We start from the raw sequence: 13526 nt of genomic DNA, 5'->3' as shown, positions 1-13526 counted from the left end.
TGGCTACTGATACTAGTCCACTTGGAGAGCCCAGTACATAATTTACTGACTTTCTCCAGGGACCCCTTTTCAACCCCTAATCCCTCCTCCCTCCTATCATTTCTTCCTTTGTCACTTTATTGCCATGGTCATCAGGAAGGGTGGAAAAACTCCACATAAGAGCACATACACACTCAAAACTATTGTGTGGTTTAGCTTATGCCTTTGTTATATTTTTCTGTTATGCTCATATACTATTCATCTCCCCTTTAAATCCTAAACTGACGTTGAAATGAAACAGCAGAACTTCGTTTAATGCAGCACCAGACTTGAGCACTAATTCGTCACTTGAGCAGGCAGAAAGAAAAAGAAAATGTGGCGATGCATAAAGGATAACAGTTTCGATGGTGCACAATTTGCTGGAATTTCCCTGGTGACACACGCAGTTAAAAGCACTAAAATGTTTGGGGACGTCTGGTTGTCCTGAGCAGGCTTCTGCCCTGAGGGTTTGCGGTTCTAATTAATTTCCCTGAAGTGACTTTGTGGTTTTTAAAGTTATGATTTCTTTGTCTGCCTTTGTGCATGTTGGGAAAAAGTGTAAGTTATATATCTGAGATCCTGTCCTCACAAAGTCCTCTGCAGGCTTGTGTGCAGGCTTGTGCTGAGTATCTGGTTTTTGGCTTGTTTTTAAACGGACAGGGTGGACAGGAGCTGATGAAATGTTCTGATTCAGAAATATGAAATGACATATGTTTGACTTGTATTGGACTGTTTTTAAGGACCCAGTCACATTAACATTTAAAACAGCAAAATTTTGCTGCAAAATCAGTTAATTCCAATAAAAGTCAAACTGAATCTGCACAAAAGTTTTTTTCAGAGGCAAAAGAATTTGGCTGTGTCGCTCCAGCAGCCTTTAAGGTGTTTTCTTCCCACAGAGAGTAAAGGATCATATTCGTGTGTGTGCGTGTGTGTGTGTGTGTATATATACATGTCTATGTTTTTTTTGTTTTTTTTGTTTTTTTTCTTTCCTCGTGTCTATTTTCCTTCTCTGTTTTGTCCCTCAGCAGTGTACAAAGTGGATGGCCTCTGTGAATTGAGGGGAGGGCTGACAGCGCAGGGAAGGTTGATTGATGGCTTATTGTGCAACCGGACTCGGCTAGACTGAACTGGTTAGGTTGTGACCCTGTTTTGGCCCTGTGCCCTCTAATTTTCTTCCTTTTTTATACTTGCCTTTTTTTTCTCACCCTCTCCCTGTATGTCACCTTCTACCCGTAACTCTCACGCACATTTAGACATGTATGGTACATGAATATACAGTACATGTACATGCAGACTGTACACACACTTCCTTTTTGTGCTCCCCCCCCCCCCCCCCCCCCCCCATCTGTTTTTTTTTTGTTTGTTTTTTGTTGTTTTGCTGCACTAAACTCATCATTGTTGTCATCATTCATTTGTGGCTGTTTCCTTTCTTCCTTCCTTCTACCCACTTTGTTTTCTTTGTCACTGCTCCTTCAGGACAGGTTTTGTCATCAGGTTTCATTTTAGCCCCCCCCCCCCCCCCCCACACACACACACACTCATTGTGTCCAAAACACTGGCCACTTCCAAGAAATGCACCAAAAAATTATCCTAATGGGCAAATCCAGTGCAACTGATTTTGCTTAACAACCCGATCACCAACTAATTCTCACCCACAGAGGAATCTAAAATCCATCACTTTTGACAAATTCAGCAGAGACTAAGTTAACCTTAACACCAGACACACTAGTTTAAACTGTGGTTCAGCTTGTTTTTTTTTTTCCTACAATGATTTTCTGCTTCTATTCTCCACACAACCATAGTGATTTATGGTAATTATCCATCTTTGGGGTCATCCATCAACTGGTTGTTGCTAGGCAATGAGAGCAGCTGTTGTTTAGTCGGGGGAAGCTCCACTGTCAGGGCCAATGCAGGTGAATTAAAAAAGACCATATCTATGGAGAAAAGACGAAACTCTTATTTTGTTTATCATGTTAGTTTTATTTGCTTGTTTTAGATTTTAAAAGCTTTTCTGTTGAATATCAGCCATTCTTGATTGAATCTAAATAAAATAAATAATTGTGTAAAGTCGTAACAGAATATCCAGATATTGAAATCTGAATTTTAAGTATAACTTTAAACTATAATCCGACCTTACAGCTTGTCCATATAAAGTCTTACTGTGTATATGGTAAAGAAACTAATAATATTTCCTCTGAAAGAATCTGTTTCACAAATGACATCTGTCTGGTGCAGCCTATATTGAATGTAGGCAGTATTGTTTGCATTGGTTGAGTAAATCTCACTCACATCATCTTTAATTAGCATTAGTAATGCTTTATCTGTACCCTGCCTGAAAACAAACCAGATGGTTTGTGCAGTACCAGAGAAACATTGCATTGGGTGTGGGTGTGTGTGAGGGGGAATAGAAAAGTCGAGCATAAATGGCTGGAATCTGCGGTGTCGATGAGCTAATGGCTGTTGTTTCATCTCAGAACAAGCAGGCACTGACAGTTCAGGGAAAAGGTGATTTATAGACCACAGTCACTGTCGTGGCGTGTCAAAACTGGCTTGCAGGAGATCTGAACAAACAGGGACAGAAAACGAAAGAAAGTGAAGGAAAGAATAACAAGTGTGACTTGCAAAGCAGTTCAAGACACAACTGGAAAGAGATTTTTTCTTCATTCTCATATATGCCATATATGGCCTGATGATATTAAGACAGAGTTACAATACACTGTCTGAATGACTCGTTTAAAGAGGCTATTATAATAATATGAGTTCAGGTAATAACAAATTACATGGGACATCTGAGAAAGCCCTCAGGATTGTAAAAACTTTAGGAAAAGGTCATTTATCTTTCATTTGAATGTAACTGTAAATGTTATTATAGAATCCTGACCAGTAACCACAAAATCAAGTATCTAGAAAGTCCAATTTCAAATGTCTGCACATATAGCTACCAGCAAGACAAGCAGATTGTATTAGATGTTTGGTTTTTTCCCCAACCGGAAGAGCTGTGGAAACTGAGAAGGTGGATTTGTACGACATGAGCTCTTAGAAGCCCCGAAGCTGTTGTGCCATATGGTGGACTATTCCATGTGGGTTAGGGGAAGGTGGGGCCAGGGGTAGAGTTTTACATGTCTGGTCAAGCAAGCTGTGGGTTAATTTATGGCTAATACACGTTGTCCGGAACAACCCTTACTTATGAAGCTTTGTACTGTGTTGACACGCAGCAACAATGCAAAACAATTACATTTTGTAATTTGGATCTTTATTCTTGTAACTAAGTAGAGTTTTATGAAAAATGCTGTTAAACTGTGATTGTCTTTAGACTGAGAGGAGACTGCTGGTCTGTGCTGGTTTCCCTCAGCATCCACAGGGTAGTCCAAAGAGAGTGTCAGGTCCTATGAAACCACAGCCACAACTATCCGAGAGGAAAAAAAAGAGCAAGAATGAAGAGGACGGGGGAGAGCAGAGAGAGACAGAGATTGCCTGACATACTAAGCATTACCATAATTGGCTTTTCTACATGATAGGACAGTGGAAATAATAATGTCATTTTATTTACAGCCTTCTCTCTGCTGAAACACACACACACTCATGCACGCCATACAGGTCAATGACACACACTGATCAGGCCTGTCCAAAGCCATCAGAGGTGAGTGGCAGGGAATGGAGGGGCCGGTGACAAAGCGAAACGGGAGAGAGAAATAAGACTGCCACGCCAGAGCTCCCATTTTGAAGGGCCACTAAACGGTGTGAGGGAGCCTCACCAGCCGCCCGACTCCAAATGCAGAACCCGGCCACGCAGGATAAATCAGTAGGGTGAAAGCTGGCGGAATTGGACATTAGCACTGCAAATGAGAGCCGGGATTGCCCTCTTCTCTGAGACAACATGAATAAATGAAGAAGGTTTAGAGGAGAAAGTGTATGTTTTGTGTGTTTGTGGGTGTGTATGAAAGAAAAAAGGGGAAAGAAAGAGTTGTGCCAGTTGTGCCAGTGCCATCATACTGACGTTATATCAGCTTGCCTTAAATTACATCTTCAACATGTCTGGTCAGGATGTCTGACACCCATCATGTGCTGCTCGATTTGTCTCTTTAATAGAAACAAACTGTAATATGTTGTGTTTTTGGACAGTTATACTTAATATAACTTTAAAATGAAAATAAATTCACAATACTATTTAATATTTCTCCTCTGTTTTGCACTTTGAGGTAGTCCAGGCTAACATAGCTTTGAATCTTAACACACGTTCAGCACCACCTTCTAGCAGTTGAGGATTTATGATTTTCTGACACAATTCTGCTGGTATCAAAACATTACTGAGGTTTGATATGGAGGAGCAGTTAAGGCATGTTTGTATTATCACTAGCTCTATGTGTTTGTTTTGGTGGGAGGGAAATAATCTTCTGTGGTGTTTTTGTCACTTTAGTCAACATACACAGTCAGCTCAAGAGGAGGAATGTGGTTTGGGGGACAGGTTGTGTTTGTGTGTGTGCTTGTGTGTGAGAGCGAGAGAGACTGGGATATCTCCTACTGTGGAGTCACCTGTCTGCAGCAGGAAATCCTTGACTCTGGGCACAGCAATAGTGACAGGCTCCTCTTCAGACGCAGATGGCTTTGCTTTCCCCTGACCATCTACATTGCATCCCTGCTTGCCTCTGACACACTGATACAGTTGGTGCACACACACATACACACAGATCAGCCACTCCTAGCTTCCATACATTTAAAAACTTCCACGCACATAGCAGAAATTTAACTTATGTGTCTCTCCTGATATCTCATGCTTAGTTTGTGGCATCCTCTCATACACACAAACACACAGACTCTGATATTCACACGCTTGTTGTTCGCTGGCCTAAAACATCTTTTCTCTTTTCAAAACTTCCCCCTCTTTTTCCCCTATCCTTCCTGACAGCACAAAGTGGGCTTATGTTTTTGACTGACAACCACAACAGATACCACTCCCCCACTCCTCCCGTCCACCTCCGTTTTAATCCCCTCCCTATCCGTCTCTCCCTCCCTTCTCTTCTTCCTCTTTTGTTCTGAGTGACGCTCAAAAGCCGCCATGTCAGCATCTTTTCCATCTCTGATTGCCTTATTAGCCGCCGGTGGCACCCGCAGCTTTTCTGACACAGATGGTGAAGAAGGAGGCCCAAGCAGGGGGGAAAAAAATGGCTGACTTGTGTTTGTTGTTGTTACTTTCCCCTCCCACCTCTTCTCAGGGTTGTTTGTGTGGACACTGACACCTCAGGCTGACACTGACACACTCCTGACACCGATGCCTGTCAAGGCAACATACGGAGGATGGCAGGGAACGACTAGAATTTAGTATTGGTGTGCTTTTTGTCTGTGAATGAGTGTGTGTGTTTGTACTGCTGTCAGGTTTCTCTCACTTTGTCAGCTAAGCTGTTTTGTCTTTAACTACATTCACCACATTGACTTTAAATAGGTTGAGTTTTGCATTTAGTTCAAACCAGTGGGCTGAATCTTGATTAGGAGAACAAGACAGGTTGAATGAAAGCTTTATAGCTGCTTTGGTGAAAGGTTAAAATCTAATTCTGTGACTAACTCAAGTGAATTTCAGCGAAGCCTGTATATAATTAAGAGCTTACAGAAATAGTTTAATTAAGAAGAGGAAGGTTGTACTGAGTATCTACATTCACTCTGGCACACACACACATTCACACATTTACAACACTCAGAATTGCAGCTGTTGGACCTCCAGCTTTTCCCAGGCAGCAGTAACTGGCACCTCACAAACATCAGGTATTATGTCCATTCTGATTATGGGATAGAGAGCTACATGCTGTTTGAAGCTGACAGCACATCTGCCTTCTCACTAGAGAATGATTCTGGCACCTCAGACATGCACTTTACAAGGGATGGATTGGGGGCTGCCTTAGCAGATTATATTTATATATATATATATATAATAAAATAAAATAAAAATTTCCCTTCTCATCCCTATGGGTGTGTGTGTCTTCCTCAATCTCAGGTCCTCTATCAGAGGCCTGGGAGTTTGAGGGTTCCTTGCAGTAACCTAGCACTGCGCTCTTCTGAACTGAGAGCTCTGATGTTGTTCCTGGGATCTGCTGAAGCCGCTCTCCTAGTTTGGGGCTCACAGCCCCAAGGGTGTCGATTATCACCAGGACCACTGTTGCTTTTACCTTTCACATCTTTTCTAGCTGTTCTTTCAGCCCCTGGTATTTTTCAAGCTTCTCATGTTCCTTTTTTCTGATGTTGCCATCATTTGGGATCGCTACATCTATCACTACGGCTTTCTTCTGTGGTTTGTCCACTGCTACTATGTCCGGTTGGTTAGCCATCACCTGTTTATCGGTCTGTATCTGGAAATCCCACAGGATCTTAGCTCTCCACCACCTTTGGAGGTGTGTCCCACTTTGACCTTGGGACCTCCAGATCATACTTGGCACAGATGTTCCAGTATGCTATGCCAGCCACTTGGTTATGGCGTTCCATGTAAGCCCTGCCTGCTAGCATCTTACAACCTGCTGCTATGAGTTGGATTGTCTCAGGGGCATCTTTGCACAGCCTGTACCTGGGGTCCTGCCTGGTGTGGTAGACCCCAGCCTCTATCAATCTTGTGCTCAGGGCCTGTTCTTGTGCTGCTATGATTAGTGCCTCTATGCTGTCTTTCAGTCCAGCTTTTTCCAGCCACTGGTAGGACTTTTCAGCCACTTCGTCTTTCTGTCGGTGGTACATACCGTGCAGTGGTTCGTCCTGCCATGGTGGTTCTTGCTCCTCTTCCTCTGCTTCCTTCTGTTGTCTAAGTATTCTGGCTTGGGGCCATCTTCCTGATGTACTCATGGATATTTGCTGTTTCATTTCGGATGGTGGCTTTGACGCTCACCAGTCCTTGGCCTCCTTCCTTCCTCTTGGTGTACAGTCTCAGGGTGCTGGGTTTGGGGTGAAACCCTCCATGCATTGTGAGGAGCTTCCTTGTCTTGACATCAGTGGCTCCTATGTCCTCTTTTGGCCAGCTTATTATGCCAGCGGGGTATCTGATGAATGGCAGGGGCGTAGGTGTTGATGGCTTGGACCTTGTTCTTCCCATTTTGCTGACTTCTTAGGACTTATCTTACTCTTTGTAGGTTTTTGGCTGTGGCAGCTTTCCTTGTGGCTTCTTCTTGGTTCCCATTTGCCTGTGGGATTCCAAGGTACTTGTAGCTTCCCTCAACATTCGCTATGCTGACTTCTGGAAGTTCAACTTTTTCAGTCCTGACAACCTTCCCTCTCTCCGTTATCATTCGACCACACTTGTCCAGTCCAAATGACATTCCAATGTTGTTGCTGTATATCCTGGTGGTGTGGATCAGTGAGTCGATGTCTCGCTCACTCCTGGCGTACAGCTTGATGTCATCCATGTACAGGAGGTGGCTGATGTAGCCCCATTTCGTAGTCGGTATCCGAAGCCAGTCTTGAGGATCTGGCTGAGGGGATTCAGGCCTATGCAGATATATGTGTGTGTGTGTGTGTGTGTGTGTGTGTGTGTATAAATATAAATATATATACATATTACACCTTTTTTTACTATTGCACATTAGGGCTCCAGCGACATTACAGTTGCAATGCATTTTAATTTCTTCCATTTTCCAGCTTTGACAACTAGAACTTAAAATGAAATTTAATTTAGATTCTATAGTTAGCAATAAATGATTTGTGAAATTTGTAGACAGATAAAGAAGGCAGCCATTTTCCATTGATACTCTAAACCTCTCTCTTCTTTTAAAATGGCCCACTTGATGCTGTGAGTACTCAGGGAGCACAGGCAGTAACAACACAGCTTGTCATGTCCACTGGCTGTTTCCTAGCATCACGCTGTGAGGACTTCCACAGCCGATGCCAAGTTGACTCCTGCCAACCATGGCTTGGCAAGGCTGATGCAGCTGGCAATTTCCACCACTATCTCTTACATGTGAATCCATAGTATGTGAGGCATGTTGAAAAAATAGAGCAAATCACAGTCTCACTTCAGCAACACTGACAATGAAATACTGTAATACTCTAGACTATCTGGCTGGAGACTGTTTTGGCATTTTAATTTGATGATAAGGGAAAAATATATTTGATGAAAATACTGAAATGCTTGCACATATTCTACGCAGTACATTCCTCTTTATTAACTCTATCACTTCATATATGTAAAATAAACATCAAAAGATAATAATGCCAATGTATATAAAAAAAAAGTCTAATATCATATTTCATTGTTTTGTTTTTCCAGCTTATGGATCTGAAGATGAATTTAAAGTGGAAAAAATTGATGAAGAGGAGCACCTGCAGGATGATGGGCTTTCCCTGGATGGCCAAGACGCAGACTATCCCTTCAATGATGACGAGGACGCAAGAGATCACTATAGTTGCCAAAACTCTCCACTCAGCAATGGCACAAACCCAGACGCTGGCTACGCCTCTCCACTCAGCACTGCCAGCGATCAGCTGGTGGACCTTAAGACCATATCCTCCTTTAGTGATGGTCAGGACATGGCAGAGGAAAAGATAGGGGACTGCATCAATGAGTCCATCAATGGCCTCTCACTACAAGACAGTCTGGCAAAAATGAAAGCAGTCTATGCAAACCTGATCTCGGATGCGTCCTGGTCCAGCATTGCACTGGACATGCTTAAAAGTAAACAAGGGGACAATTTTGCAGCTAGCAGCGGCAATGGGAGCAATCACAAAGGAAGCAATGGGTTCCTGAACAGCCACAGCCCAGGAAACATTCATGTGAAGAGCAAATGTAGTGGTAGCACCACCTCGACCACTACTACTATTAACACCAGCAGTACCACCACAAGAACCGTGTCAAGCAACAGCAACAGTGGCACTAGTGTAAGTTCTGGCAACACAGGAGGATTAGCCTATGACTGGCACCAGGCAGCGTTGGCCAAAACTCTACAGCATACGCCATACCAACTCCTTCCTGAGCCTAGCCTTTTTAGCACCATTCAGCTATATAGGCAAAACAATAAGCTCTATGGTCCTGTGTTTACTGGTGCCAGCAAGTTCAGGTGCAAGGACTGTAGTGCAGCCTATGACACTTTGGTTGGCCTGACAGTGCATATGAACGAGACTGGTCATTATCGAGATGACAATAAGGATAAGGAAGACGATCGAAGCAAGAAGTGGTCCAAGCCACGCAAGCGGTCTCTGCTGGAGATGGAAGGCAAGGAAGATGCCCAGAAAGTTCTGAAATGCATGTACTGTGGCCACTCTTTTGAATCCTTGCAAGACCTTAGTGTTCACATGATCAAAACAAAACACTATCAGAAAGTGCCTCTAAAAGAACCGATGCCAGCCCTCACCTCAAAACTGGTACCCCCAACCAAAAAAAGAGCATTTCAAGACTTGATGTCCCCAAGTTCACCAGAGTCTGTGTCATCTGGCATACTCCTGGGAGAATCTCCCAAAGACCAAAAAGTGGCCAATCCCTACGTAACGCCTAACAATCGATATGGCTACCAAAACGGTGCCAGTTACACTTGGCAGTTTGAGGCACGCAAGGCACAAATTCTCAAATGTATGGAATGTGGCAGTTCACATGACACACTGCAACAACTGACGGCCCACATGATGGTCACAGGACACTTTCTCAAAGTAACCAATTCAGCTTCTAAAAAGGGTAAGCAGTTAGTGTTTGATCCTGTCATTGAGGAGAAAATTCAATCGATTCCTCTGCCACCAACTACCACACGACTCCCACCACCCAATGGAAAGTCACAGCCTGACTCTCCACCGCAGCCTACTAGCCCTGTGGAGAAAAATGAAGGAAAGAAAGAGGAAGAAATTGAGGAAAGGAAATTGGAAGTTAAAGAGCCAGAGAAAAAGATAAAGGAGGAGAAAGAAGATTCCACTGAAAAAACTGATAAACCAGCTACGGCCAGATCTTATCAATATCTGACAGAAGAAGATTTGGAAGAAACACCTAAAGGTGGCTTGGACATCCTGAAGTCTTTAGAGAATACAGTTTCAAGTGCAATCAGCAAGGCCCAAACAGGCACACCAACCTGGGGTGGATACCCCAGCATTCATGCTGCCTACCAGCTCCATGGGTCCTTGAAGTCTACCATGCCTTCATGTACACCAGTTCAACCTTTGTTCAGCAGCAACACTTTGAAGGCACTGTCCTCTGATTTAGCCACTCTGATGCATTCACCTAATAGCCCCTCTCCACCTCCAAGTCACAAAAGCAATGTGCTGGCCATGGAGGAGCTGGTAGAAAAGGTCACAGGAAAAAGTTCAGTTAATAACGAAAAAGAGGAGAAATCTGTAGAGAATAAGTGCAGGTTTGCAAAGTCGGCATTGCAAAATCATAAGGACAAACAGGCTTTCTCAAACTCAGAAAACCTCTCAAAGGCAGTGACAAATTCTGCAGTAGAGGACCAGACTGAGTCAAGAGGAAAAGAGGGAGAGCAGACAAAGAGTAAAGTGGAGACACAAATTAAGACTGAAGTTGATTCACCTAAAAAGTCAGTAAGCAATGGCTGCAGTAACCTGAGCATCATCACTGATCACTCACCTGAACAACCACTTGTCAACCCACTCAGTGCTTTGCAGTCTATCATGAATAACCACTTGGGGAAAGCTGCAAAAGTGGCTACCCCCTTCATAGACCCCTTTGCAATGCTTTATAAGATCAATAAGAACTCTGCTCAGACTAAGTCAACTGAGCCTATGAGTCAGTATCCTGAAGATACTTATGATCAGCCCATGGATTTGACAAAATCCAAAAACACTAATGGAAGTACTGTTAAGGGTACTTCTACTGCACTGAGCAACAGTCTTAGCAACAAACCTGTTTTCAAAACCTTCTCTCAGTCTTCATCTCCACCTCTACGGGAGAATGCTTTGATGGATATTTCAGACATGGTGAAAAACCTGACAGGCCGTTTGACACCAAAGTCTACAACTCCATCTTCCATCTCTGAAAAGTCAGACATCGATGGCTGTACTTTTGAGGACAGCTTGGAGGACCTGCCCCTCATCCAAAGAAGGAAAGGCCGACAGTCAAACTGGAACCCCCAGCACTTACTGATACTTCAGGCTCAGTTTGCCTCCACCCTACGAGAGACCCCTGAGGGAAAGTTTGTAATTACTGACTTGGGACCACAGGAACGGGTCCACATCTGTAAATTCACAGGTCTCTCCATGACCACTATTTCACATTGGCTGGCCAATGTAAAATACCAATTAAAGCGGACAGGGGGCACGAAGTTCCTAAAAAATATTGACTCTGGCCAACCTCTGTTTTTGTGTGGTGATTGTGCATCCCAGTTCAGGACTCCTTCCTCCTACATTCACCATTTGGAGTCCCACCTTGGGTTTACCCTGAAGGACCTCTCAAAGCTATCCATAGACTTAATAGAACAGCAAGCAGTCAGCAGAATAGAGGACAAGACTTTCAGTTCCTCTGCACTCGCAGAAGATGACACTGGCTCTATATATCAGTGCCAACTGTGCAATCGAACATTTGTGAGCAAACATGCAATCAAGCTGCACCTTTGTAAAACCCATGGGAAGTCACCAGAGGACCATCTCATCTTTGTGAAAGAGCTGGAAAAGATTGACAAACAGTGAGGTCAGATAAAGCTAATAGTAAGACAGATTACTGTTGCACTATAACTCTAACCTACAATCTGTCATTACAGGTAGAGCCACAACTGTGTTGAGCATTGTGGCGACATATAATGTAAAGACAAACCCGGTAGCTTTAATACCACATACTGTAATTATTCAGCTATCAACAGATGAAAGGAGCTTACACCGCATAGGTTCAAAGCTGTGTTAAAGTTTTTTTTTTGGTGACAAATGTACCAAATTGGTGCAGCAGTCATGGCACTATGTCGTCACTGACTGATTGTTGCTTTCCTAATGCACTGCATCTTACCTGAGCCTTTGGAAAAGACCATCAGTTGTATTAAAACTGGACCATGCTCTTATTTTGATCACTGTTTTGAATGATTTTTAAGATGAATATATTTCAACACAACGTGCATATTATTTATGAGCCAGTTTGTGCATGTTTTTATGTAAAGCCGTGAGCATATTATGTCTTATGAAACTTAAACCACAATGACAAAACAAATATCCCTTTTTTCAGCTGTTTATATGAAGGTGAGAGGTTACCAGTTCAGCTTCGTGGAAGATCTTGCTCTAAAATATTTTAGACGATTTCAGCACTTTAAGGAAGTGTAAATTGATGAAGAAACAAAGAGGTAAAAATGACAACACAACACTCTTTTGAGTTTTTTTTTCCCGTAGATCAATATGGCATTTTGAGCGACTAACTAATAACATTGTTTTCTATTTGCCATCAAATCACAAAACTTCTTACAAAATGTTTAGAGTCTTTGATTCTCTAGTAAAATATCATTTTCTGGTTGTTTCAACATGTACAGTATTTGCGTTAGTAGGATACCAATTTTATTATTGTGACGCTACACTTGTAAAATGAATGAAGTTTAAAACTTAATGTATGAATAACTAGCAGGTATGTATACATATACTATATGTCAGCATATCTTGCTCTTTAAAGATCAACATTATTTGTACTGTGTGCATTTTTATAATGTTATTTTCTAGACAATTATGGGAGAAAATGTATAAAGCTACAGAATATTGTTGGACTGCAATGCACTATTTGGGTGACAATTAGGTCCTTCAATGTGGTTTACATAAAATGACAGAACTTTACTTGCATCTGCTCTGATGCATGGTACTGTACATAACGCTGAAAAAAAAAAAAAAAAAAAAAAATCTGACCCGGTGATATATTTCCAGGTTTTGTCATCAACTCAGTTATTCAGAATGGCATTCTTTTATCCTAAGTTGTAAAATAAACTCCATGTCCTGGATTCAACTATGTGTTGTTTGTGAGTCATTTTTCGGAGAGAGAGAAATGCTGAACCAGATATTCTTTCTATCGTAGGGGTTGCCATATAACATTTCCCAAACACAAATTTGGGAAATACCCGTCAGGCTAATTCGTCATGGATGTGTGAAGCACTGGAGCATCTGTGATTCTTTTACAGTGGCAGTGCTCTGATTTTAGGATGCCAACAGACTAAAAGATAATGAATCCTGCTGAAAGTATCCCACTTTATTTCACCATATTGCAGGTAGAGAGTGCCCAGTTCCCGATTGCCCTTAAATGTCCCGGCGGTCAACTATTGTCAGGATCATAATCACAATCTAGTGTGACAAGCTGGATCACAGCACTCGTGCACTGTAGTTTGAAGCAGAAAAACAGCTGGTCTGACTTCTTTTGGATCTTTGTATAAATGAACTCCCTCTCATTCTTCCAAGGGGACTGGGGGCTCAAAGAGGGTTATGTTTGAACAAGTCAGTACTTTTGTGAAGCAACACAAATGCTCAAAATGTTTGTCTTCAAAAGGGGTTTGCTATAACACACCCTGGATTGTTTCCAGGTCCCACTAAGGGAGCAGCAGTTTTTCCCCAGTGTGAACCACAGTTCATCTAATGCTGAGATGCTGCCT

The 13526-nt window shown here is 42.5% G+C and overlaps 1 protein-coding gene across 1 annotated transcript in view; it reads left to right on the top strand.

The window, feature by feature from the left end:
- tshz1 (teashirt zinc finger homeobox 1) overlaps nucleotides 1-12892 on the top strand; it is a 28172-nt gene extending 15280 nt beyond the window's left edge. The window contains exon 3 of the mRNA XM_026300681.1: nucleotides 8255-12892. Within this exon, the coding sequence (XP_026156466.1) occupies nucleotides 8255-11607 (3353 nt within the window). The 3' untranslated portion in view covers nucleotides 11608-12892. The remainder of the gene's footprint in view (nucleotides 1-8254) is intronic.
- The last annotated feature ends 634 nt before the right edge of the window (nucleotides 12893-13526 follow it).

Source organism: Mastacembelus armatus, chromosome 11 (genome assembly GCF_900324485.2).
Source record: "Mastacembelus armatus chromosome 11, fMasArm1.2, whole genome shotgun sequence".
In the NCBI taxonomy this organism is placed as follows: domain Eukaryota; kingdom Metazoa; phylum Chordata; class Actinopteri; order Synbranchiformes; family Mastacembelidae; genus Mastacembelus; species Mastacembelus armatus.
Note: the sequence above shows the minus strand (reverse complement) of the source record. Positions and strands in the feature narration are given on the sequence as shown.